This window comes from Oryzias latipes, chromosome 3 (genome assembly GCF_002234675.1).
Source record: "Oryzias latipes chromosome 3, ASM223467v1".
In the NCBI taxonomy this organism is placed as follows: domain Eukaryota; kingdom Metazoa; phylum Chordata; class Actinopteri; order Beloniformes; family Adrianichthyidae; genus Oryzias; species Oryzias latipes.
The window spans coordinates 36,334,568-36,361,590 of record NC_019861.2 but is presented as its reverse complement, the minus strand read 5'-3'; the positions used below and the strand labels follow the sequence as shown (position 1 = coordinate 36,361,590).

The 27,023-nt window shown below is 48.4% G+C and overlaps 1 protein-coding gene across 1 annotated transcript; it reads right to left on the bottom strand.

Annotated features, from left to right (window-relative positions):
• Window positions 1-6,977: 6,977 nt before the first annotated feature.
• Window positions 6,978-25,971, bottom strand: LOC101156484 (CD81 antigen-like). The gene is made up of 8 exons (XM_004067491.2): window positions 25,765-25,971; window positions 16,705-16,819; window positions 11,024-11,121; window positions 10,875-10,949; window positions 10,577-10,696; window positions 10,401-10,499; window positions 8,815-8,898; window positions 6,978-7,795 (listed from the first exon to the last, which is right to left on the bottom strand). Exons 1-8 carry the CDS (start codon window positions 25,828-25,830, stop codon window positions 7,733-7,735), a joined length of 720 nt encoding a protein of 239 aa, XP_004067539.1. The 5' UTR covers window positions 25,831-25,971; the 3' UTR covers window positions 6,978-7,732.
• Window positions 25,972-27,023: the final 1,052 nt, after the last annotated feature.

The following is a 27,023-nucleotide window of genomic DNA, read 5'->3' as shown; positions in this document are numbered from 1 at the left end:
GGATTGGCGTCACCGGGGCCCCACTCTGGAGCCAGGCCCAGGGTCGGGGCTCGCAGGCGAGCGCCTGGTGGCCGGGGCTCTTCCCACGGGCCCCGGTCGAGCACAGCCCGAAGGAGCGACGTGGGACCGCTCTCCCATGGGCCCACCACCCGTGGGAGACCTCAAAAGGGGCCGGTGCAGTGTGGTTTGGGTGGCAGTCGAGGGCGGGTGCCTCGGCGGCCCAAACCCCGATCATGGAACCTGGCTTTTGGGACATGGAATGTCACCTCACTGGAAGGGAAGGAGCCTGAGCTGGTGCGAGAGGTTGAGAGATACCGTCTAGATATAGTCGGGCTCACCTCCACACATAGCCTGGGCTCTGAAACTCATTCCTTAGAGAGAGGTTGGACTCTCTACCACTCTGGAGTTGCCCAAGGTGAGAGGCGGCGGGCTGGCGTAGGCTTACTCGTGAGCCCCCAGCTCAGCCGCCAAGTGTTGGAGTTCACCCCGGTGGACGAGAGGGTCATGTCCCTCCGCCTCCGGGTGGGGGACAGGTCTCTAACTGTTGTTTCGGCTTACGGGCCGAACAGCAGTTCGGAGTACCAGGCCTTCTTGGTGTCTCTCGAAGGGGTACTGGAAAGTGCCCCAACGGGGGACTCCATTGTCTTCCTGGGGGACTTCAATGCCCACGTGGGCAATGACAGTGGCACCTGGAGGGGTGTGATTGGTAGGAACGCCCCCCCTGATCTGAACCCGAGTGGTGTTTTGTTATTGGACTTCTGTGCTCGTCATAGTTTGTCCATAACGAACACCATGTTCGAGCACAAGGGTGTCCATCAGTACACCTGGCATCAGGACGCCCTAGGCAGGAGGTCAATGATCGACTTTGTAGTTGTTTCAGGTGACCTTCGGCCCTGTGTCTTGGACACTCGGGTGAAGAGAGGGGCGGAGCTGTCCACCGATCACTACCTGGTGGTGAGTTGGATTCGCTGGCGGGGAAAGAGGCCGGAAAGACTTGGAAGACCCAAACGTACTGTGAGGGTCTGCTGGGAACGTCTGGCTGAGCCCTCCGTCAGGGAAGTCTTTAACTCCCACATCCGGGAGAACTTCAAACAGGTACCGGGGGAGGTTGGGGACATTGAGTCCGAGTGGACCATGTTTTCCACCTCCATTGTCTCTGCTGCTGCTCGGAGTTGTGGTCGCAAGGTCTCTGGTGCCTGTCGCGGCGGTAACCCCAGAACCCGGTGGTGGACACCGGAAGTAAGGGATGCCGTCAAGCTGAAGAAGGAGTCCTACCAGGCCTGGCTGGCCTGCGGGACTCCAGAGGCAGCTGACAGGTACCGGCAGTCTAAGCGAGCTGCGGCCCGGACTGTTGCAGAGGCGAAAACTCGGTCCTGGGAGGAGTTCGGTGAGGCCATGGAGAAGGACTATCGGTTGGCCTCGAAGAAATTCTGGCAAACCATCCGGCGACTCAGGAGGGGAAAGCAGTTCTCCACAGGCACCGTTTTCAGTGCAGGTGGGGAGCTGTTGACTTCGACTGGGGACATTGTCGGGCGGTGGAAGGAGTACTTCGAGGATCTCCTCAATCCCACTGACACGCCTTCTATTGAAGAAGTGGAGAGTGAGGATTTTGGGGTGGGGCTGTCCATTACCCGGGCTGAAGTCACTGAGGTAGTCAACGAGCTCCTCGGTGGCAGGGCCCCGGGGGTGGATGAAGTCCGCCCTGAGCACCTCAAGTCTCTGGATGCTGTGGGAGTGTCTTGGCTGACACGTCTCTGCAGCATCGCGTGGCGGTCGGGAACCGTACCACTGGACTGGCAGACAGGGGTGGTGGTTCCCCACTTTAAGAAGGGGGACCGGAGGGTGTGTTCCAACCATAGGGGAATTACACTCCTCAGCCTCCCTGGGAAAGTCTATGCCAGGGTACTGGAGAGGAGAGTCCGTCCGATAGTCGAACCTCGGATTCAGGAACAACAGTGCGGTTTCCGTCCTGGTCGTGGAACAGTGGACCAGCTCTACACCCTATCTAGGGTGCTGGAGGGTTTGTGGGAGTTCGCTCATCCAGTCCATATGTGTTTTGTGGATTTGGAGAAGGCGTTCGACCGCGTCCCCCGTGGCATCCTGTGGGGGGTGCTCTGGGAGTATGGGGTCCGGGGAGCCTTACTGAGGGCTGTCCGGTCTCTGTATGACCGGAGTAGGAGCTTGGTCCGCATAGCCGGCAGTAAGTCAGACCTGTTCCCGGTCCACGTTGGACTCCGGCAGGGCTGCCCTCTATCACCGGTTCTGTTCATAGTTTTTATGGACAGAATTTCTAGGCGCAGCCAGGGGCCGGAGGGGATCTGGTTTGGGGACCACAGGATTTCCTCTCTGCTTTTTGCAGATGATGTTGTCCTGTTGGCTTCATCGAACCGGGACCTCCAGCGTGCATTGGGGCGGTTTGCGGCCGAGTGTGAAGCGGCTGGGATGAGGGTCAGCACCGCTAAATCTGAGGCCATGGTCCTTGACCGGAGAAAGGTAGTTTGCCATCTCTCGGTCGGTGGAGTGTCCCTGCCCCAGGTGGAGGAGTTTAAATACCTTGGGGTCTTGTTCACGAGTGAGGGAAGATCGGAGCGTGAGATTGACAGGCGGATCGGAGCAGCGTCCGTAGTTATGCGGTCGCTCTATCGGTCCGTCGTGGTGAAGAGAGAGCTGAGCCGAAAAGCAAAGCTCTCAATTTACCGGTCGATCTACGTTCCAGCTATGGGTCATGACCGAAAGAACAAGGTCCCGAATACAAGCGGCTGAAATGAGCTTCCTCCGCAGGGTGGCTGGGCGCTCCCTTAGAGATAGGGTGAGAAGCTCGGTCACCCGTGGAGAGCTCGGAGTAGAACCGCTTCTCCTCCACATCGAAAGGAGCCAGTTGAGGTGGCTCGGGCATCTAGTTCAGATGCCTCCTGGACGCCTCCCTGGAGAGGTGTTCCGGGCATGTCCCACTGGGCGGAGGCCCCGGGGAAGACCCAGGACACGCTGGAGAGACTACGTCTCTCGGCTGGCCTGGGAACGTCTCGGGGTCCCCCCAGAGGAGCTGGAGGAAGTGGCTGGGGTGAGGGAAGTCTGGGCATCTCTGCTCAGTCTGCTGCCCCCGCGACCCGGTCCCGGATAAGCGGAGGAAGATGGATGGATGGATGGATGGATGTTTTGTTTTAACGTAAAGTGGACAGAAATCATTTTTAAAACCTGAACAAATGCATGTTTTCTTTTAGTCCATAAATGTCACTTAGTGGGCGGAGTCAACCCAAAAAACATTTAAAATGTTCAACCCCCCCCCCATAAATGAACCCTAAAACTTTAAGAGTTGGTTTTGGACTGAACGCTTGTGATTTAAAGTAATCGTGAAAGGAATGTGGGCGTGGCAAATTCTAAACTCTGGTTGCTATGGTAACACGTATTCCAGTGTGAAGACATAAACACCGACGGTCCCCTGGACCCTCAGCTTTGTAACGGAAACTACTTAATGTAATTGTTCCTATCATTATGGATTTCATCACTATTTAACTTTTACTTTTATGGTGAAACAAAAATTGGATGTTTTGGTTAATTAAAATCCGGTTCACTGTCAATAGATTGGAATAGAATAAAGCTTCTATTCATCCCGGGTGAGGGAACTTCAGTGGTGATGGTCTGAGGACCAGCAGGTGCTCCTCCGGTCACTGAATCACCGCCAACATTTCCACCTCCAGGCTCTGCAGCTCAGTCCACCTGACGCCCCCCCCCTCCGTGGCTCTGGCCCGGTTCCTTCCAGCACCGAAGACGCTGCAGGGATGGTTCTCATTAGTAGGGAGGAGAGGAATTCTGAGCATCTGGGACTGAACTTTCAGCCATAAATCAGGACGGAGAGGAGATGCGGCAGCTCTCAGAGAGAGAGATGGGAATCTGTGGCATCAGAGAGGTTCAAATCCTGAGAACCCGGTCTTCTTCTGGGTCAGATGGAGGTCAAACGTGCAACCACAGCTCCTCTGGAGCTCATCTGCAGTTACTGGAAGTGTCAATTATGGCGGGAGCCCTCAGAGCCACGGTCCAACCCTCAGGTCTTCATCACTCTTCAGCTCCAAACTCCACCAAAACCCCGTCCCACAGCGTTCGGGCCAAACCCACGACTCCGCCCCTCACGCCATGTTGCCACAGCAACAGAAACAACACAAGGTCTGCCGCGCTGCTGGGAGAGACCACACAAAACAAACGGACACGACCTTTAACCCTCACGGAGAGCGCCATCTTCAGTCACGGCGTGGCGTCACGGTTCAGGTTTGGAGTTTACAGACTCCGCCTACAGGATCACACGCGTGTCCTCAACCCGTCACGGAATATTCAAAGTTATGGATAACCTTTTAATATGTCGTGTTGGATCCATCCATCAATTTAATTCAATATAATTTTATTTCTATAGCCCAGTATTACAACAATGGGCTTCATTCCAGTAATTGTATAAAAAAATAAAATCATAAAGAAGACAGAGTCATAGAATTCAGTCTGTAATGGTTGAACTAAACAGACTATGCATCCCTGTCCTTAGACCCTCATTATCCATCCATCAAATTATTTGTTCATATTTATACTTAAATACATCACATTTAAAATCTGAGAAGAAAATTATCCAAGTGGATTCTAGCTCCGCCCCTTTTGAAGTCTTACAGCCTTTTCTCTAAAACGTCTTTTGTTTCAGAGAAACTTTGAAATACGTCGACAGAGAATTCTGTGGTTTTGGATTAATCTAAAGGTGAAAAACCTTCTGTGAACCTTTGACCTGATGTGACACCGACAGACTGAGTCCATGACAGCGTCTCGGCGGCGTCTTCTTCAGAACGCGGTTAAAGACCTCCTACACTCTCCTGAAAGCGACACACTCATGGTGTCATTTGACAGAACAGAACTTTGGTTCCGAACAGAAAAAAAAAATCAAACCTAAAGGAGAGTTTATGCAGATTTTAGTCAGGTCCACCTCATCAGATGGGCGGGGCTACCTGAGGTCAGGAGCACATTCAGGTTCTAGGACCAGCGTTTAGGATTCAGATTCCAGACTTGAGCTTCCTGCTGGCGTTTGCTTTCCTGGATCCTGGAGGTGACCAAGAAACCTGCAGCTGCAAAACTGAGTCTGAGGCTTTTTCTGCTGCTAGAAACACAAGAAAGAGAAGAAACTAAAGTCAGAGTCTCAGCGAGGAGCTGCTTTAGAGGGAAAGGAGGGACGATACGGCTCAGCAGCAGCTGAGGCCACCTTTTATCCATCCGTCATCCAGAGCAGCGACCGGCGCCGTGTCCGTTTGGCGCTCCAGCTCTGAGGAGGCCGACGGGAAGAGACTGCTGAAGGCGACCGACACCACCAAAAAAAAAATCACTGCGTCTACGCCTCACATTCTGAGAGACAACAGGACAGATTCACACCAAGATCCGCCTGACTCTAGCATGTTTTATTCTGTTTGTCTAGTGTTTCCACTTTTAAGGAAACTTAATTCAGTATACTGTAATTAAAATAAAGGCTTTCTGTTTCTATTGCAGTAAAAGCAGGAGAAGATCCGGACCGGGGACTCGAACCGTCAGCCTCTGTGCAGGCCAGGAGTCCACAGGTGGCTTTTCTCGTTCAGAGAGCACACAGCCACACGGTTGCCATGACGACGGTAGATGATCTCTAGACTCATTAGGGTCGGGACGGACGGAACTCTGTTTTCATCCGGAGAAACGCAGCAGACTAAAAGAAGCTCTGGCCTGAAGGGGGCGACACTGAGAGACGGCAGAAGCTTTAAACTTCCACAAATGTCCAGATTAAAGTCAGATTAGAGAATAAATCTATGTAATCTCCTATCTGAGTCAGGAAAAAGTTCAAAGGAGGGAAAAACTAGTCTAGGCGCCCTCTGTGAGGGTCAAAGGTCATAGCCACATTTTGTGTTTTCCGGGTGTGAACGTTCACCTGAAGCAGAGATAAAACCGACCGGGTTTACCTGAAACCGAACACCTGCAGCTAAGCTGAAGCGGGCAAGAAGAATAGTTGGTTTTGAAGATGAATTTAGAGACATTTGACAAGGAAAACATCTATTTATGTCTTAGATTTAGCTCAAAAAGGGTCTGCAGCGCCCCCCGCTGGCAGCAGAACTCACCTGCAGGCTGGCAGACACTTTTCTTGGACTGACGCTTCAGGGTCCGCCTACTCAGCGTCAACCAAGCGTCTGCTTTCTGTTGTTTTCACAAGCAGGAGGAACGGGGTGCAGAAATGTAACGCAGTTCCAGATTCTGGTCCATCGAAGACCTGGTCCGGGTGGAGGGTCCTGAGGACCAGGGACTCCCCTCTCCTGGTTTGTTCTGGCTCGGGCTTTTGCTGCCCTCTGCTGTTTAGTTTGGTCATTGCAGCTCATGGTTCTGCTCCTCCAGCAGCTTCAGAACCAACAGAACTTTGGCCACTTGGTCCAAATCAAGACCCTCAACTCTGACCTGCAGCATCTCTGAATGCAAATCCCCCCCCCCCCCCCCAAAAAAAAAAAAAAACAACTAAAGTTCATGTGGACCTGCTAAAAGATCTAGATTCTGTTCTGGGGAGAAGAACCTTGGAGCCATTTGGGTTTGGAGGATGCTGGGAAAGGAAGGTCGGAGCTTTAGAACCATCTAGTGAAGAAGATCCAGAGGTTTCTGTCCTCGTCTGCTGAAGCGTCATGATAGCAAACCAGTCAAGTCAAATTTAAACTTTGACTCTGACTTTTAAATAATTATGGCCTAAAGAACAAAAACCTGAAGTTCATCATCTCAGAACAAGAGAAAATCCCATCTAGAAAGAGGACGTTTTCAGCAGAAATGTCAGTTCTGCCACAGAGCTGCTGGACGCCTCGTTCGGCGTCACTTCCTTGATCATGGAGCGGCGCCGCCAGCCGCCTTTGGGTCCTCCCTCAGTGTTCTGTTGGGTTCAGGAGTGTCTGCTAAGAACCGAGTAGAACACGATTGTTCTGTTTCTACTGAAGGACGACGCGAGGCCGGCGGGTTTTTGTAAAATACATTTAATCCCTTTATATCTGGGCAAACCACAGTCTGCCAGAGAGGAGGGGGGAGGGGGCATGCGGCCACGGGGTTCAAAGGTCAGCATCAGAGGTGGCCGCAGGACCCGGGTCCTCCTCCCGCCCGGCCGGACGTACCAAGGACGTGAGGAGACGGGGGGGAGAAGGCGCGAGGACAACCGCCACGGTTCTCCTCGTCAGCGGAGCCGCTGAGCGCCACGGCGAGCTCTTCACAGCTCCCGTAACGCACGAACAAGCGCCGCAGCGCCACGGAACAATTACTTCATTTCCCAGCATGTTTTTGGCACCAAAGGCTTACAGGAAACAGAGCTCGACGGCGTCAGAAAAGGACGGATGCAGGAAATGACAGAAGCAGTGGGGGAGGGGAGGGGAGGGGGCGGGGTTTGGCTGACCCATGCTCAGGCAGAAAGCACTGTCAACATACATTTATATACAGTTTATACATGAAACAGTGAAAAAAACCTCCAACTGAGAATGTAAGAGCATCTGGATGCGCAGAAAGGCCGTTAGGAAGCGTCTGTGGTTTCATATCGACATACGTGAGTCAGATCTAAGGGGTGAGGCGGCGTCTGGGGCTAACAGGGGAGGGGGACACGGTTTACATGGTCGTAAAGCGAGGACTACTTCCAGCAAGCGCTATACGTGGTTTTCCTGGTTACAAAACAGGAAGCGGGTCACGGCGGCCGTTCCTCCGGTCAGGGCGCCGGCCGCTCCGGCCCTCAGTACACCGGACTGTTGCGGATCCCGCAGCACAGCACCATGCTGAAGATCATCTCAAAGATCTGCAGGACAAAAACTCGGGTCAGCACCGTGCCGGACGGTCACAGAGGAGCAGGTCCGGCTGAACACGAGGAGCCCGTGGGCGCCGGTCACGTGACACGTGCACGCTCCTGCCTGCAGCCCGACTGTTAGAAATGAGGAATCCGTTTGTGTGGACGTCCTACGGACACTTATGGCTCACATGCACGCCCCGTGCACGGTCAGGAAGGAGCCCATAGTCAGACCTTCCTAACGACTAGAGTGTGACGCGAGGACGCCGAGCGACAGCATCCCCCGTACGTCATAACTTCCTTCAGCCTTACCAATACTTCACGATACACCTACCCCGCCGTGACAATGGTACGTTCCATTTTCACGATGTCCCTTAAGGTGGCCCTACGAGCCTCAAGGGAACTTTAAGATGGAGCCGCTGCTCTCGACGGCCCTCTACCAATGCAGACAACCCAAAAACCTGTAGGACCCGTACGGGTCCCCAGTACAGGTGACGCTGTGGTTCAGTGTCCCTACACCACACTCTAGTCCTTAGTGAGGTGGGCTTACTTGTACCGTGCACAGTACAGGTGTCCTCTATGACCCTGCAGCATAGTGTAGAGAAAAAAGCATGAACGGGCACCGAGCGCTCTACCACCGCTCAGCCTTCTGGGTTTCTGCGTGGAACAGAACCTCCAGCAGAACCAGACGGTCTCTGAAGGACTCTCAGCGGACCTTAAATGGAGGCGATGATCAGGAAAAGCATTGAGTGTACCTTAAGGTCCTTTAATTAGGAAAATGTCTACGATAAAGTGAATTTCTTTCACGATCTCTCCGTCGGTCAACGGACGCCCTTCGACAGAGAACAGGTCTGAACTCAAACTATGAACGACCAGATGAAGACGAAGATGACTGAGCTGAGGGGTCTTCTTAAGCTGAACATCCTTAAAGGATGACTTTAAGAAACGACGAAAGACGAAGATCGATAATGGAAACATGCAGACGACGCGATTAATCACACGGCGTTCATGTCTGCGGTTCCTGATCTCACCATGATGATGGCGATCACCAGAGCGGCGATTCCCACGATGTGGATCTTTGTGGAGAAGAGGTCGTTGATGCTGGTGTGGCAGCTCTGCAAACAGGAACATCCATCAGAACACGTTAAACACTTCAGGGACTACGCTGTAGGCAATGACGCATGGATGACGTCCCTTCAAATCACAGAAGGGCCGACCGTTTAGAAATGGACCGTAGAGGAGAAATGAGCCATTATGGTCTGTAATTCTATGACAGCACGTCTTTCATCGATGGGAATAGAGCTGAGTAAGAAAACGGCATCGCCAGATTTACGCCGCTACGACGTTTCACACCAAACGTCTTTCAACCGTAGCTTCATGCGCCGGTATCGGGTAGCAACAGTCACATGCTAAAAAACCTGCATTAAGCGTGTTTTTGAGCATTACACGCCTGGCGTGTACGTATCATACTGGAAATGGATTTATCGATTTGCATGAATCAAAGCTTAATAAATCAATAATCGATCCATGAAAGTAGAGATCAATCTTTTATGTCTTTCCTAATGCATAACAGCAGTAATGCTGCTAACGTATAATGGAATCTCCCATAGGACGGCTAATGCTAACACTCAGTCGACCTAAACGTACATTACTGACTAAATGAACGGCTTTATAGACTCACAGGCAGGAATTCTATTTCAAACGTAACCATTTGTGGTCTAAAGCACAGTTTTTTGCTCAAACTTCTGGAATACATTGTAATAATACAGAGCTCCACCTAGTGGCCAAACTGAAACACAAGTTTCTAAACAATCGGCACATTTTTGTTGGAGCTTCTTTGAGAAATCCCGCAAGACTGAGTGGTGTTAACGTCACTGGTTTATTATTACACTCAAACATTTCACAGAATGTGAATTCTGACGCGGACAAAGTAGCGTTATGCTAGGAAAGCGTTTACAGGATCAGCGTGAATCCACCGATGTTCAACCGAATTATGGAAATCATTTCAAAAAGATTTAAAAACAGAAAGAAGGAAAAATAAAAATGACTCAAGTGCAAGCGGCAAAAGACTCCTGGAAAAAACAGACCACTTTTCCAAAGAAATGTTTTTCTACAGAAATAAGATTCCAAATGTGACGAATATTTGTTAAAAAAATAAAATAAAATAAAAAAGGCTGCAGTAGCTAAACAACAAAGAAGAGAGAAAAGCAGACGACACTAAAACACAAACGCTAAACGACGACGCAGTCGAACATCAGCAAACGACAAACTAAACTACACGTTAGATAAAAGGCTAACGTTCCAAATGTTGCCACGGTTACCTGCTAAAAACGCTGCAACAGCTGATTAATGCTGAATTATGTTTGAAAATACAGTTGGTGTTAAATTCAACATTTGTTGAAAAATGCTGAAAATGCAAAGATTAGGTGAGAAATCCCTTTTAAGAGGAGCAGCACAACTAGAGAAAAGGATAACATGTACACTAAACGGCTAAATACTTTAGGGAAACGCATTAAAAGAACATTCACTGCCAAAGATATTGATTTATTTTGAAAAGCATTAGAAATGTTTGGAGGCGGAGCCTTGCCGCTGTGTCACAGGAATCGGCATCACTTACGACGGTGACGTATTCGGTGGAGCAGACGTCCACCCCGTCCTTCATGCCCACAAACTTGCTGAAGAGGGAGGTGCCTAAGCCTTTCCCGCAGCATTTCAGCTGAAACCCACAGAAGGCCGCCGTCAGTCGTGTACCGCCACTTACATTCAGACCTGAACGCACGGACGGACGCCCACCGTCTCGTGGAAGATCTTCAGTCCTTGCATGGCGGCCACCTTCCTGTCTGATTCGGTCAAGCTGGTTTTCATGGCCTCGTCATACAGCGAGTCGTAGAAGATGATCATCTCTTTGGAAATCTGTCAGGACGACAGCGATGATCAGAACTAATCCTGACCTAAACCTCAACAAAAAGAGTCTTAATGAGTTTTCACGAGTGACAAAAGTTTGTCAAAGCAAACAAAACGTCTTCGTCTCTCTTTTTTTGGGGTTCGAGAACATGGTGGTGTAGGACGGCCCGGCCCGCCTCAGGCTTACGGTTTCTCTGTGCATGTATCCCAGGATGCCTGCGGCCACTTCACAGGCGAACAGGATGACCAGGCAGGTGAAGAACTGCGGGACAGAAAGCAAAGCGGTCGTCACCTGAACATGACCCGGAGAGCGTCCGGGATCTGAGCGGGACTCACCGTTCCCAGCAAGCACTGGGACTCCTGGATGGCGCCGTAACACCCCAGGAAGCCCACCACCATCATCACGGCGCCCACGGCGATCAGAATGTGGATGCCTGGAAGCGCAGGTGGAAGAGACTGACTCAGGTTTCCATGGTAACACAACAACAGAGGCTCAGGAGCCCAAAAGGAAGGTCCAAAGTCATTTCTGAACCAGCAGACTAAAGATCCTGTGGAGCCGAGCTGCTGTCAGTAACACGTCACGGACAGCAGGTGGCGCCATTTGGCTTTCTGTGATTATTGTTCTGCTCTGAACTGAAGGGGGGGCAGCTTGTTTCTTTAAAGCGGTCCTCTTCTTCCACATCTTTCTGATTCTAAAACACAAACATCTGAAGCATATTCTTGTCTGTGAGCTTTCCCCTCCTGATGACCGCAGACGGATGCGCAGAGGGAAGCGCAGACGGATCCGCAGATGGACACAGTAAATTCACATTCATGCCTGCAGATTTTATGTTCCCTCATGTGTCCAGAACTGGAGGACGATGGTCGTCCATGTTTTCTAACCAAGTCTCTTATTGGCTAAACACACCTGTTCCAGGTAAAAAACAGCAGAATGCCAGCCCTCTAGACCTGGACTATGAAAGGCCGTGATAGGTCGACTTGTGTGTGGCGTGTGCGTGACTTAAACATGACTTGTGCGTGGCGTGTGCGTGACTTAAACATGACTTGTGCGTGGCGTGTGCGTGACTTAAACATGACTTGTGCGTGGCGTGTGCGTGACTTAAACATGACTTGTGCGTGACGTGTGCGTGACTTAAACATGACTTGTGCGTGGCGTGTGCATGACTTAAACATGACTTGTGCGTGGCGTGTGCGTGACTTAAACATGACTTGTGCGTGGCGTGTGCGTGACTTAAACATGACTTGTGCGTGGCGTGTGCGTGACTTAAACATGACTTGTGCGTGACGTGTGCGTGACTTAAACATGACTTGTGCGTGGCGTGTGCGTGACTTAAACATGACTTGTGCGTGGCGTGTTATACGACTACGGTGCCCAGAATGCCTGTAAATGTTAATATTCTTGAGTTATAAAAGCCACACAGTGAGATCTGGAGTTCAGTCTCCTTTTCTGCTAAAAGCTCACAGGACGGCAGTGCCACAACTCCTTCAAAATAAAAGCTTTTGGCTGAAGTTTCAGTGTCAGAAAAAGGTTCAATTCCTGCACCTTGGTGCATCGAAACATGGTGGGATTCTGGAGGGACAAAACAATCTAAGCCTGTTGTTTCTCTTCCTGCTGGGTGTTCAGAGAGGGGAGGGCAGCTCTGTGTTCTGGCCCCCCATCAGGCGTACTGCATGTCCGCTTAGACATAATTCAATTCCAGACCACTAAGTGGGGCTGCATTCTGCCCCCCTCCCTCCCACATTTATCTTTATTCACCCAGGAACACGAGTGCAGCTAATTCAGAAATCGATATCTTGGCGAGCGCTGCCTCCGCCGCTCACATTTGGCTCCAGTGCTGCTGGGCTCTCTGCCATCAGTCTGTCCTTTCTCACTTAGGAAATTATGCTTTTAAAAATTCCATTTGCTTAAATATCTTCGCCTTGCTCTGTGGTTTCATAACGCTCTCCTCCTGCATCTCTTCATCAGAGCCTTCTAAGTCCATTTGGTGAAAAAGAAGACGAGCGTGAAGGTCTATTATTGATGGCAATTTCAAAAAACCGAAATGACACCCCCATAAAAAAAGTTTCAGGGTTTGGAAATAAACTTTGGTGTTTTAGTGAATCAACTGGTTTAATAAAACTAAAGGTCCTCATGGTCTAAGACTTCCGTCCCAAACCCTGCAGTTCCTTGGGTGACATTGATAAAAAGCAGAGCGTCATCTGCATAGACGGGAATCAAAATAATGTTCTACAAAGGAAACTCGTACAGAAAAATGACACAATTGATGACAAATTCAAAAACAAGGACCTCGGGTCACTTGCAAGGGAACCCTGGGGTGAATCCCCACTTGAGTTTTAGTAGACATGCACAAAAGAATTGCTAATTTATCGTAATCGCGATATCAAGCTGTGCAATGCGTATATCACAAAAGATGGCGAAAACGGCAATAAATGGTAACAATCTTCAATCTAAACAATCTTATGGCAGCTTGAAGTGTTTAACAAATCAATGAAATCCCTTTATGCAATTGACTAATCGGATGGACCCCTTTACATCGTTGACCAATCAGATGAGCCCTTTCATGTTAGATGTTCACCTATGTAGGCGAGGGTCATTTGGAGTGTGTTTTAAGGTATCTCCCCTCTTGAATTAAACTGTTGCAGTGAAACGTAAGTAATGTATTTAGTTGTTTTGCTTTTTGTTTATGTATCATTAGTTTTATCGTCGTCGCAATATTGATCACTAATATCTGGAATCTCAAGTTTTCCTGATATTGTGCAGCCCTAAATTTTATGCAGTCCAAAAACAGATAAAGTTGGCTTCCTGTTGGTTTGGACTGAAGCCTGAAACCAAAGTAGATGAAGGTGAGAAGCCTTTCATCACTTCCCGCCTCTTTAAAACAAACTCTGTGGAACTGTCTAAAAGTGAAAACACCCAACATTCAGAGGCAGAACATCTGACAAGGGATCTTCTGCACTTCAGAGCGATCCATGTCTATTTTTGGACGGTCGCAGCTGGAATGTCTCCTGAAGACAGGATCTTCACAAATTAGCTTTGGAAGGACAAGTCATAGATTAGCCTTTCACCAAAACTTTAGAATATCGACCCTAAAGGTTCCAAAGGAAAACACGGTTCAAAAAGCAGATCTATTCCCCCAAAATGCTGCGTAAATCTTTTTGAATGACTGTATTTATGGACATTTTAAAAAGTCAATTTATGACGTGAAATGACCCACTTCCTGTAGGAAAACCAATCAAGTTACAGCTTTATCTGCAGGTCTGCAAGAGAGATGGAATTACCCACAATGCACTTGATTCATTCATCAGCTTTAGCATCACGTCCGCTTTGAACCGTCTAAACATCGGGAGCTGCTCTTTCTCTGAATGATGGTGATCTCATGTAAACCTCGAGTTCAGTCTGGAGGTTTTTCACACTTTTGCTCAAAAACATGTTTCCGTTTCTGACTCCTGCTTGAATGGATTCATGGAATAAAAGTGTCGTTACATTTTTAACTTCCTGGGTTCATCATTTGTCATTCATAAACTCAAAAGCAGCAGCTTCATGAAAATTGTCCTCTGCTGCTTCCCGTAGCTCCTTTTCCCTGAAACCTTCAGGTTTACGGAGCGGAACTGAAAATCTGCTCCATCCACCTAAAGAGCAGAATTCCCACTAAACCTTCCAGGAAACATTTCTGCAACAGTCCGCTGAAGGATGGACGCCTTTGGTTGTGGGGGAAACGGCGGGTGGGTTCAGCTGGTGTCACTCCTCCTAAACTTAGCCCCCGCCGGGGTATTCCTCTGTTTCTATTTCTGCAGGAACGTTCTGGAAACAGCAGCTGGGTGCAAAATGGCCGTGGGACTCCCCGGATGAGCCGGCGGGCGGGCCGGCGTGAGTCACGCTGGTTTTTTGCTCCGTGTTCTGGGAAGCCACAGGAAACTCCCCGTTTCCTTTCACTTGTTCGGAGCGACTGGCGTTAAACTCCGTCAGCAGTAAATGACTTACAGCCTGACGCGGGTCCAGCGGCGTCCTGCGGCGCTTTCATCCATTTAGACGTCCTTCAAACCGTCACCTCTACGTCTTTTTCTGAGCTTTTATCCGTTTCTGGGGGGTGTTTTTCAGGTTGTACCCAAAAAAAAGCGCCAAACTTTGGCGAAAATGATTTTTAAAGTCCATTTCTATCAAAGTTGACGATGTTTTTGAATGAAACTCAACAGAAATGTCAGCTTCTTTTCTGTTTTTCAGCATTTCTTGGATAAATTTGAATTATTTTGTATCGTTTGTAACGATTTTTTATGTTCAGAAGATAACGGAAAACAAAACTAAAACGGGGGGGGGGGGGTTTGTTACTGAGATTTGAGACAAAGAAAGAAGCAGATGTAGGAAAAATAGGCAGGGCGAGGAGAGGGGGGGGGGGGGGGCTATAAGGTGGCTTTAACACTAACCATAACCAGATGGGGGGGTGAGGCAGAGCCGCAGTGGAAAGAAACCCAGCAGCGTGAAGAAAACAAAACTCTGAGGGCGGGAGGAAGATTTGTGGGGCTGGAGAGGAGGAGGAGGGAGGAAGGGGTGAGGAATTTTTTCCTACACTGAAAGTCCCCCCCCCCTTCTTCTTCTTGGGCGGGAGCTGCAGTGTTTCTGTAGCGGGTGGGATGGAGGGAGAAGCAAAGTTCCTCCACAGCGATGGCCTCCATTTCCAGAGCTTTTCTCCTCCTCCAAAGACGCCGCTTTGGTCAGGGACGGGGTCACATGACCAGCCGCTCAGAAATGCTGCAGAGGAGTTTCCTCCCAAAGACTTCTCCTTTCAGAACTTTCTTCACATTCTTCTGTTGTTCGCCGGGCGTCTCTTTTGGCCCCGCCCACTGATCTTTAGGAAACTGCAGTAAAATGACTCACTTTGGCCAAAATATGCTTGTGGTTAGCGAGAACGCTGCTTCCTGCGTCCAAACTACGCTTCGTCTGTGGCTGAGGTCGTCAAAGGTCGACCGGTTTGGACCTTTGCTTCTTTCCTGGTTTCGGATATTTTATTAGGATTAAAAAAAAAGGATTTTTTCTTAAACGGCGACTTTCAGGCAGAAGAAACACCAACTGCAGCTAAAGTGACGTTTACCTGAAGAACGGGACGGAACGGTTCAGGATAGAATAGACTAGAATAGACTAAAACAGAACAGATTGGAACAGCACAGAATGCTTTGTTGTCATCAAACAAAAACCAACAAAATAAATGAACTTTTGAACATTTAAGCCTCGTTTCCTCTGAAGCGGTCCGGTCCGGTCTAGATCGGTCCAGGTTATTTAGCTCAATGTCGTACTGTAACGGGCAATTGGGGGGGAGGGGGGGTGACGCTAACAACAACAATGGCGGTCATCCTGCAGTTCGGTTCTGTGGATTTTGGTATTTCGGGGGGGGATGGCGGACGGCGAAGACGAAGACGGACGCTTTCTTTTGTCGTCATGACCTTCAGCCAATCAACAAGTTTCAACGGTAGCTCCGCCCCAACCGGTTCATTCCGTTTTTCTACAAATACTGGGGGCCAAAAAATGGTTGGATTCAGTCCAGTTTAAGGGAATTTGTGTTTTTGGGTCAGAATTTTTGACTTTTGTTTCTGCAGTGACAGAACAACATCGTGTCGACCTCGGTCCTCTTTATTTTTTGCTAACAGCACATTGGTTCTGTTGCCTGGTCCCTGAATGGCGCCGTGGCGCCTCTGGAGGCGGGCCGAGTGTTCTGGGTCAGAGAGCAGAACCAGAACCGGTCCAGCAGCCACAAAATTCCATCATTTGGATTAAAAAAAAACAACCGATTTTTGTATTTATCAAAAACTGACGTCTACAGAAAATATTGAAAATTTTTAACCCGCAATGCACAGCTGTAGCAGCAGCTGGACGAGCGTCAACAGTCGAACGGGCAACCGGAAAACTCCAGAAGCCATCACCAAACGGACGATCAACCAAACACCTGGGAGGGTTTCAACCGTTCCTTCAAACCCGTTTGTTCCATCTGAAGGACAGCCGTGTGTGTGTGTGGGGGGGTCCTTACTGGTGTAGAAGGTGCTGGGGGGCTGCTGTCCGTCCACTGTGATGTCCAGAAGACTCTTGACCTGGTGGTCATGTCTCAGGAATAGAGCCAAACCCAGGATCACGCCTCCAGCGAGCTGCAAGAACAAGACGGACGGTCACGTCTGCATTTAGGTGAACGAGGACGTCCGGATGTTTAGAAAGCCTTAAAGCTGAGAAAATGCAGATATTCTGCTGGCTGATGAGAGCCGTGAGTGTTACCGTATCACAACCTCAGGACAAACACACAACGATGTTGTGTAGTGGAGTCAGTGAGGCGTTTTGTGCTGTGGTTCTACTGAAGCTTCATGAAAGACGGCAGCAGAAAAATGCTCAGAAAACGTTTTTCCAAATAGTAAATCGAGTAACATCAGATAAATGTCAGATGCCAAATAAATGTGTCTGAATGTGTTTTCTTTTTTTTAAACCATCAACGTTTTCATCTTCAGAACTCATATCGATTAGATTTTCATAATAACCGCTGAGAAAAACAAATCCTTTGCTTTATAATCCAGAGCACTAGATAATGCAGTTTATATTATTTTTTTGTAGTTTGGGATTAGGGCGGGAACTCGGACATAGCCAAAGTCTTTCATATATCGGAATCGAGCTGTGCAATAAAAGCCTGGACCAAGATTCACCCCATTTGCCCCACTTTGACATTTTCCAGCTGTAGGAGGGGGGACATGCGCTGGAATCGGGTCGCCACAGCCCAGTCTGAACACCATGGGCAACACGTCACATGACGGAGTGAACGCTACTTCCTCACTCTAATAATTAAGGATTACTCGTTGCTCCAAAGTAATCCTAGAACTGGATCAAGTTTCATGACTCCTGGGTTTTCAGATCTTTACTTTCTAGATAAACAGCTGTCATTCTATTGGTCAGAATCACCATTCGTAGTTCAACTTCACCATTTAGTAACATCTTCTAGATCATCTTAATAATTTTGTGATGATATTTTTTCTGTAGTTCAAGTTATTCAAGAAAAACTGGACAATCAGATATCTCAGGAAAAGTAGGTGGAGCCCCCCCCCCATACACACACACGTCCAAAACCTTTGACAGATTTCCCGTGACTGGCTTTAAGGTGGTAGGGGCGTGGCGTTTCACGGACTCAGACCAATCACCGCTTACTGACAACGTCTGGCTCCAACATGGCGGCGTCCGTACTGCGAAAGAACGGCGGCCGGATTGACGCATCAGTCCAGTTCTGACACAGTCGATGGATTAACGTAGAGAAGAAAAAGAGGAGCAAGAGTCCATGAGCGCTCAGAAAACCAAGCGCTGCCTGACAACAGCAGGTTAGAAGATCCCACCTGACCCTCAGACGGGGGCCGTCCCTTTAAGAAACACAGGAATGAAACAAAAGTGTTCCAAAAACACTGAACAGGAGCAGAAAAAGGTTTTGCTCCCCTTTTAAAAGTCGATTTTTGTAAAAAGATTCAGGAAAAGTTTCCTCTGCACTTTGACTCTGTTAAGATCACGGATGAATCACGAGAAACTGATTCATCACTGAACACAAGGACTTCACAAACTGAAGTTCTGAGGAGGCACTGAGCACCCAGCCCCCCCCCCCGTCCAGTTGGTGACCGCGGTTCATTCCAGAGCGACAGCAAGCCGCTGCCTAGCAACCAGATAAACAGCAGCGCTGGCGACAGAGTTCATCCGCCGTGACTTCATGTCAGGCTGCCGCGAGGAAAAGAGCCCAGCAGGCAGGAAGCGGAGCTCAAACGCCGTCGCAGCTGCTGCGGAGACATCAGAACGCCGTTACGGCGGCCGTCAGTAACCACCAAACCACAACCGTGGAACCAGGAGCGGTTCTGCAGGAATCAACCACAGAACACGAGCTGATATGCAACAAGCCGCTGAAGCTGAAACAACAGATCGATGATGTGGGAAAGGAGCTCTGACCCCCCCCAGAGACAAACATTTCCCCCCGCCTTAGAGCTGAGACGGACCGGTTCAGGTTCCCGGTTCAATGCCACCTTCTCCGTCTGATCTTAAAGCAGCATCGACACCAACAGGTGTGAAGCACTAAAACATTCTGTGACGACGATCGGTTTGCAGGAAACTAGCTGCATTTGTAAAAGGGGCCACCCCCGGGGCAACAGGGGCTGCCCCCCAGGACAGAAAAAAGAAAGGGCTTCCTTCTTTAGCACAACCAGTTAAAGAGAACCTAGACAGAAGCCTTAAATAGAAACATTTCATTTGAAATTTCAGAAAGCTGTCGGTTCTGGGCTGGGGGGCCCTCCCAGCAACAGCCTATTGCCCGATTGGTCAAAAAATCTAAAAGGGGGCGGGGTAAAACTGACCAAAGCGAAACACAGTGGTCTGCTGATGTTCAGGGAGTTTCTATAATTTCACCATAAACTGGTTTCCTCACTAAAGATCCAGATAACTGGAAGAAAGCGGATCATTTAGACCAGGGGTCGGGAACCTATGGCTCGCGAGCCATATATGGCTCTTTTGATGGTCACATGTGGCTCGCAGACAAATCTTTAATTATACTTTTTTTTTTTTATTAGACCAGTCATTCTCGTGCGCGATGCGATGCCAGAGGCGCGCAGCAGTATCGGTGCTTGGGGAGAAAAATCTGCACCGCATATCAGTTACTATTATCTAATTTTTCTCAGAGTTTGTACCAGCTGGAAACCTGTGAATTGCCGTGCCTAATACTGCGCGCTCTTTCAGTTGCGGGGACGGGATGTGTGAGGAAGAAAGCAGAGAGTGGGGGTGAGGGGTTGTGGGGACCGGCAGCAGGTGAATCGCGCAGGGATTGTAATAACGTAAAACCCGCTACCCGTCACTCACTGCAGCGTGTGTGTTTAACTCCGCGTCTGCATGTGAGCAGTCTGTCTCACATCTACAGAACATTCAGACCTACGATCACGTTTAAAGTCTCAACGCCTGCATGAAGCAGAAACTCACCACGTATCAACCAGACTAGACAATCAGCAAAACTACCACGAGAAATACTCATCATTTATTAGCAACAGCATAACGATGTTATTAAAAATAATCCACACACTTATTGTACTTTAAAAATGTTGAAATTACATCAAATTCACACATTCATTTGTATATTTAGTTTTAAACATATTGTCGCGGACTGAGTTGGACTGGGTGGCTTTTCGGCCGCGTTAAAAGTTCTGTAGTTCATTAAAACGCATCATGCAGAGATCTGATTGGCTCTCAGTTCTGTCACTCAGGCTGTTGTTAGGTAGTTTGGACCAATGGAGTTCAGCTATGGGCCGAATAAGGGAAAGGGGAGGGCTGCAGCGGGAGCAGGGGAATATAAAGTTGGGAGAAGCGCTCTCTTTCGTCTCAGCGGGAGAGATTCAGGAGTTGCTGAATTAATTTTACGGCGTTTGTTGCGGTCTGCAGTAACCAGAATAAAGAACCTTAAAAGAGGTTAAGTCTCCGTACCTCAGTGTGGGAAAGAGACACCACATTATTGTATGGCTCTTTCAAAATTACAATTAAAAATATGTGGCGTTTATGGCTCTCTTGGCCAAAAAGGTTCCCGACCCCTGATTTAGACTTTCCAAACCCGATGTTTTGGTCCGTCATGCGGTTTATCTCAGCTTCAAACTTCCTGTTTCTATGGTAACACCTGGTTCTTGGTGGAGCGGGCGGCGCAGATGGTCTCGGCATTAGCTTCACTGGAGCTGTGAAGGGCGGACGTGGTTAGAAACTGCAGCTTGGTCAAATTCTTTCCAGATATGTCAAGATACCGTGGAGTGGTTGCCATGGTTACGGGTTAGTTTGGTTCAGAGTAAAAACTGTTCAGACACTTTTAGCGATCTGCACCTGGATGAAAAACAGGACATATTTGTATCTCAGTTCTGTTTAGATGTGTGAAGATCATGTGGGGCAGATTTTCTATTTTTGATATTTTATTTTGGAAAAAATAAGTAAGAAAAAGTAGGACGGACAGCTGATGAACACAAGGCTTTTTTTTAGGTGTAAACAGAACAGAACAGCGAAGAAGGAAATTCATATGAACATTAAGGTCTTGACATGATGGCGTAGCACCAACAGGTGGGTTTAGTTTCTCATGTATGGGCCATGGCACTGGGGGGGGGGGGGGGGGGGGGGACAGCTGCCAAAAGTGGCTGGAAGGACGTTTCCAACCGCCGTTAACTGGAAAGAGCTGGCAGACAGGATCACAAATCTGAGGAAACCTCCACAAGTCAGCAGCAACGGTTCATCCAAAGACCGTCAGGACAACCGGAAGCCCGTCGTAGACCAACCAACACACAAATACAAATAAACAAGTCCTACAGCAGGGACCAGTTTACATCTGTCTGAATATCATCGGGTTTCTTGACTAAGACGACTCTTTTTAAGGCGTCTTTAGAACCGGGAATTCCTCTGGAATTAGCAGGAATGCCGATAAACGACCAGTACAGAAAGACCAGGAAGAAGAAAAGCCTCTGGTCTTGCTCGACCTCCGACTCAAGTCTGTAAGAGGTCAGTAAGATGGCAGTACTCGCGCCTTAAAGACTAGAGTGTGATGTGAAAGGACCGTACGATAACACCACCTGTACGCCATAAGTGTGTTCAACTTCCACTATCCTTACCAATACTTCACGATACACTGACCAAACACATGACAATGGAATGATCCATTTCCATTACGTCCCTTGAGGTGGCTGTACGAGTCCCAAGGGAACTGCTAGACACACCTGCAGCCACTCCTTTTTTGCCAGGAAAAGCCATGATAAATGATGTGGGTGGAGCTTTGGCTGGATAAACATGCACCAGTCCTACTGGTCCAAATGCGATCAATGTTTCTGCGAGTTCTCGTTCACAAATACTGAATGTCAACAGTGTAGCTTTTCTTTTACTAGTTTATGTGTGGATGAAGATTTGGGTGATCCCAAAACAAGTCTCCACAGTTAGAATCCGGCCTCACATTCCAGATTAAACTGGTTGTTTATATAAAAGGTACAGAATCATGTTCATTAAGGTTCACTGAAACAAAGCAAACCCGGAGACCGAGCGCCTTAAAACATGTTGCAAGAGAACATTGTTCTGACAGTCTACGTTTCAGCAGCAGACGGTAAGAACGGGAGAAAGTCGCTGCTTTGGGTTGGGTCAAACATTTTGGTGTTACACATCAGCTTCCCCAACAGAGTCTATTTCTGCTGCAGAGGGGGGGTTCGGAATGCTGGACATGCCTTGGGGGGGGGGGGGGGGGGGGGCATTAACCATTTAAGAGAACTGGACTGGGCGACCCCTCCCCCCACGTTCTGAATAGATCAAATAAGCAACTATTAATCAGTCAATCTTTCTGGGATCCTTTTATTAACATGTTATTGATGATTCTCTATTTTTTCCATAACATTTTCTCTTTTTATTATTATCATTTTAATTCAATATTCAATTTATAAACTGACCAATCAGATGCCTCAGTGAAAACATGCCCCCCCCCCACTTTGAACGTTCAAAATCTTTAAATAACAGATTCTCCAAAGCTTTTAGTAAAAGGGGCGTGGCCTTCCAACAAGCTTACTCCTGATTGGCGGCAGTAGATACCATAGCAACATCCACTCGGACCGTTTACTGCTTACTAACGTCGTCATCAAGAGTAAAGCCTTTTTTATTGGTGACATCACACTCGCTCATTCCAGTTCTCTCATACAGTCCATGGGTACAATAGCCACTACCCAACCCCCACTCCCACAGCCACACCCCACTCCCACAGCCACACCCCACTCCCACAGCCACTTAAATCCATCATGAACTCGTGTTGCCTTCAGGTGCCTGTGGAGCTCGGCAGCTCTGACTTCATGCAAGCTCCTCTGACTTCCTTCGTCACCGTCAAACGCTGACGAAGACTCTGGACGAAGATGCTCACTTCATAAAATCTTTTTTAAGGGAAAAACAACAATTAATGACGGAGGAAAGCAGCAAGAAACTCCCAGATCATCTGGGTTGGTTAACAGGGTTTCTGCAGCTAGTAGCTGTAGTTAAGGTGGTATTGAATGTTCCTACTGTGGTCAGAGGCTGAGAAACCTAAACACGGGCGTTTTGGGGACATGAGATCTGCTTTTATTTGGAAACATTTGAAATAAAAGGAGAAGTGATGCTCTAAAAATGCCGGTTCCCTTCAGAACCTTTGATGATTTTATTGTAGTTTCACAAAATAATCCAATAAAAACCATTTGACACATCAGAACTCTTATGTTTATCGTCTTTGCGTTTCATGTGAACCAGGAGCAGCGAGCTGATTACTGAAAATTAGAACGGGGGAATGGGCGGGGCTACAAAGGCGAACAAATCCAAAAAGCGTCATTGTTTAAAAAAATAAGCATACAAAATGATATGATGATTGTTTGGAAACAAATTTGTTAAAAGCAGAGCAGCAGTGAGCAGCGATGTTCCCAAAGAGCCGCCAAAGCCGTACGAAGAGCGGAGCTCGACGTTCTCCAGACACAAAACAATCATTTACGACGCCAAGATCAAGAACCTGCGAGCGCCACTGTAATTATCTGCATTAGACCGTCCCCGTGGAAAGGTGGCGGTCTCTGAAAGCGTCCCCCCGCTTTGCTGGAAACTCTGAAAACAGAGTCGGTGAGGAGTCTGTTGCCACGGAGACCAGATCTTTAAATAAACAAGCGCTGGAAACTCGGAGGAGATCCCATAAACTTCAGAAAGCTGCAGCAGCTCCAGCCTCTGCATCAGGAGGGAGCAGACGTTAGAAAGTGAAGAGATTACAGAAACCACTGCTGTCAGGGTGTGTTCATCGTCTCTTTGAGCCTTTTATCTATTGATTTGGTTGTACCATATGTGCAAACTTCATAAATAAATAAACCTGATCAACCACCAAATCAACTAGCTCCATCTACAACAAATCAGGCCTTAGCTCCTGTCCAGACATTCTTACATTCAACCGTTAACGTAATTCCCGCTGACGCCGGCACCGCCATGCAGCACGTCACGTTAGTAATGCCAAGTGAAAAGTCGCGTTTCTCCGTGTCAGGCAATTCTGATCAATTGTGTAAACCAACGAGGACTTATGGAGATTTCTGACACCGTGAACGCCGGCGTCTGGACCATGGTCTGTACCTGGGAACTGGAACGAGTGAGTGTCGCGTCATCCGTAGAAAACGCTTTACTTCCAGTCAATTCAGTCACCATTTCTTTCCTGACACAAACACCGCCACGTCGGAGCCAGACGCCGTCAGTAAGCAGTGATTGTCCCGGTTTCTGAACCAATCAGGAGTGAGCCTGTTGGAAGGCCACACCCCTACGACTTCAGTCAGGAAATCAGTCAAAGAAAACGCTGGATGTGGGGGCCAGCAGGCTCCACCTCCTTTCATTGAGGCATCTGATTGGCCAGTTTATAACTTTAATAACTTGAGAATATCATGAAGCACCAGATCCAGAACGGTTCTTCTGACCAATAGAATGACAGAGTACCAGCTGTTTATTTCTCTATAGACTTCTTTGGGATTTTGGCTTCTTAGAACTACTTCCTGATTGGAACGCTGAGGGGGGGGGGGGGGGGGGGTACTCAGTCCAAGTCTCATATATAGTCAATGCCATGGACAGAAGGACGGACTCCAGACAGAAAAGGACCCAGGAGTACAGGGAGGTTCCACTGAGCAGTCCGGTCTAGAATGGTCCAGGTTATTCAGGTGAGCATTTCCGCTCAACGTCGTCATGTCGTCTGAGAGAAGATGGCGGGCGGCGAAGACGAATACAGCAGCTTCCTTTTGTCGTGATGACCTTCAGCCTATCAACGGGTTTCAACAGCGGCTCCGCCCTAATTAGTCAGTTGGTCAACCAACGGGGGCCAAAAAAAACCAAAATGATACAGCTTGGTCTGGTTTAACGGGTCCATTTTCTAATAGAAACCCTCAAAAGTGGACCGGACCGCTCAGTGGAAACAAGGCAAGAGCGACAACAACTTGATTCTTTAATTTTAGGTCTTAAGAAAACATCCAGGGTGAATTGTTCATCTAAATGGAACCGACTGTGACTCGGAGCTCCGTGAATGTCTGTTCTATATTATTCTTTTTGACATTATTGATAATAACAACAAATGTCGGACGCGGCTCGTTTTGAGGCGTAAACCTTTGTGTGGCATTTCAACAATCCGCCTTAAATGTAAGCCCTTTAAAGGTGGATCTGGTGGTTTGGAAGATGAATGGAGCTTTTAGTGCAGACAGCAGGGTGGTGTGTGTGTGTGGGGGGGGGGGGGGGGTGGCGCAGTGCCACACCCCTTTTGACCACACGTGAGTTACTGTGGGGCTTCTGAGGCTGTGGTGGAACGTCCTCTGTGCTCCATTCCTGTACGTTTAACCGGAATCCTGTCACGGTTGTTGGAATTGAACCAAACAACAAAACCTTTTCCTAAAATGACAACGAAGCCCGCCATTGGTTTAGATGAGAGATGAGTTAAATCCTTAAATAAAACTGGGATTATTTCATAAATGTGGCTTTTACTCTGATTTTTCCAAGAATAAAACTTTTCCACTTTGCTTCTCTGACGAAGCTCCCAGCAGCGGGAAGAGAGGGGAGGCTGCCCTCACATGTTTCCATGATCCGTTTAGCAAACACACAGCTTTGCCCCACCGCTGGAAACCACCAACAAGACGCACGCGCGTGCGCACGCCCGCCCGCCCGCGCGCTGGGGCGGAGGATGTAAGACAAACAAAAGGATTTCTCCGAAACTAGCGGTCACCTCAAAGCATCACCGTTACTTCCATCCTAGCCCCCACCCTCAAGAGGGGACTAACCAACGCGGCGGAGGGAGGTGCGCCCCAAAGCTAGCATGATCCCAAATGAGAATCTCCTTTTTTTCTAAATTAGATTATGTTCGGTAAGGTTAGTTTAAATCAAATGAGAATGAGGTGTTCGGATTCCCACAGCGGGAAAAGCGGGGCAACCGCGAGCAGAGAGAGGCCTGCTGGCGCCAAACGTGGGCGATTTATCGGTCATCCATAATAACGAAGCCCGAAAACGGGCGAGGAGACGGCGGGACCGTGAACGCACCGCGACGGAGACGCGGGGACGGCGGGCTGCTCACCCAGAAGATGAAGTTGCAGAAGAAGAGCGTGTACTTGATGCATCTGGTGCAACCGTCGACTCCCATGGTGGTCCGGGTTAAAGCTGGCCAAGAGACGGACTAACGGCGCGAAAAGGCGGCTGACGAGGCTGAGAACAAATGATAATCCCGACTCCAGAGCGTGGAAACAGGCGACACCCTGCTCCTCCCCCCTCCCTGCCTTTTCCCTTAGTACCGCCCACAGGTCCCGTCAGTCACGCCCACATGTGACGTGTTTGATTTAAAACACCCACCTACCAATGAAAGACAGTAAAACACTTTTTTCGTTGTTAGATAACCGTGTAAAGACCCGCTCTGACTTTTAAACAGTGTTTTTTGTGATTTTAAGACGATCTTGTGACATTTTTCTGATGATGGAGGAGAGAAAAATTAAGAAAAAAACTGCATTTCTGAGTATTTCCTTATTCAAGTCGTTGTGAAACAGGGGTGTGGGGGGGTATGTCAATAAGAAATGTATTTATAAAGACAAAGTTGAGCACAAATTAATACTTTCTGACTTAAAAATTTCTGATTATTGACACGTCTAAGGGCACTATCCCGCTTTTACACCATGGTCCAGGTGAATTCTCGATTCTGATTGGCTGCTGGATGTGCGCTAAGTAAAGGTTATTGACCGACGAAGTGTGCATTATCAGAAATTAACACACGACGCGGAAGCCTGAACCGTCCGACGCAAATACTACGGGCACTTACAACAGAAATATTCTTGTTATTTTTTCGGTTTGGATCGTTTTATTTTACAAAAAGCGGACTATTTGTTACGTGGTGCGGCGCGTTGGCATGGTAACTCCTGAGCCGGTACCGACGGTAACGTGAAAAGATGATCCACACCGAAAAAATAACAAGAACTGATTGAATATTTATTTCTTTTGTAAGTGACCGTGGTATGAGCCGGTTCATTGCCTTTAAGGTGTTCATTATCGGAAATTAACGCACTTCGCGGAAGCAACCGTCCTCCGCTTCGCGTTGGATGGTTCAGGCTTCCACAGCGTGTGTTAATTTTTGATAATGCACACTTTTAACCCTTACTGAGCCCGCCCGCACTTTCTGTCTAGAAAAGTCAACAATGAGTTGCAATCTCGTTAATGGCCACTGGAGACAAGTTGCAAAACTGAAGCAATTGATGGTAGCTATGAAAGTGAACAACATAAACAATGGTTTTATGTACTTCCTGGTTTTTAACTAGCTTTTTCGCTGAGTGGCTTAAAGCCAAGCCTAAA

Excerpts from the sequence above, each read along its gene's own strand:
- LOC101156484 (XM_004067491.2), bottom strand. The coding sequence starts at position 25,830 with ATGGGAGTCGACGGTTGCACCAGATGCATCAAGTACACGCTCTTCTTC. Across the intron at positions 10,500-10,576 it reads TGAAGATCTTCCACGAGACG|CTGAAATGCTGCGGGAAAGG; the intron begins GTGGGCGTCCGT and ends TGTGGGTTTCAG. Across the intron at positions 7,796-8,814 it reads TGGTGATCGCCATCATCATG|ATCTTTGAGATGATCTTCAG; the intron begins GTGAGATCAGGA and ends TTTGTCCTGCAG.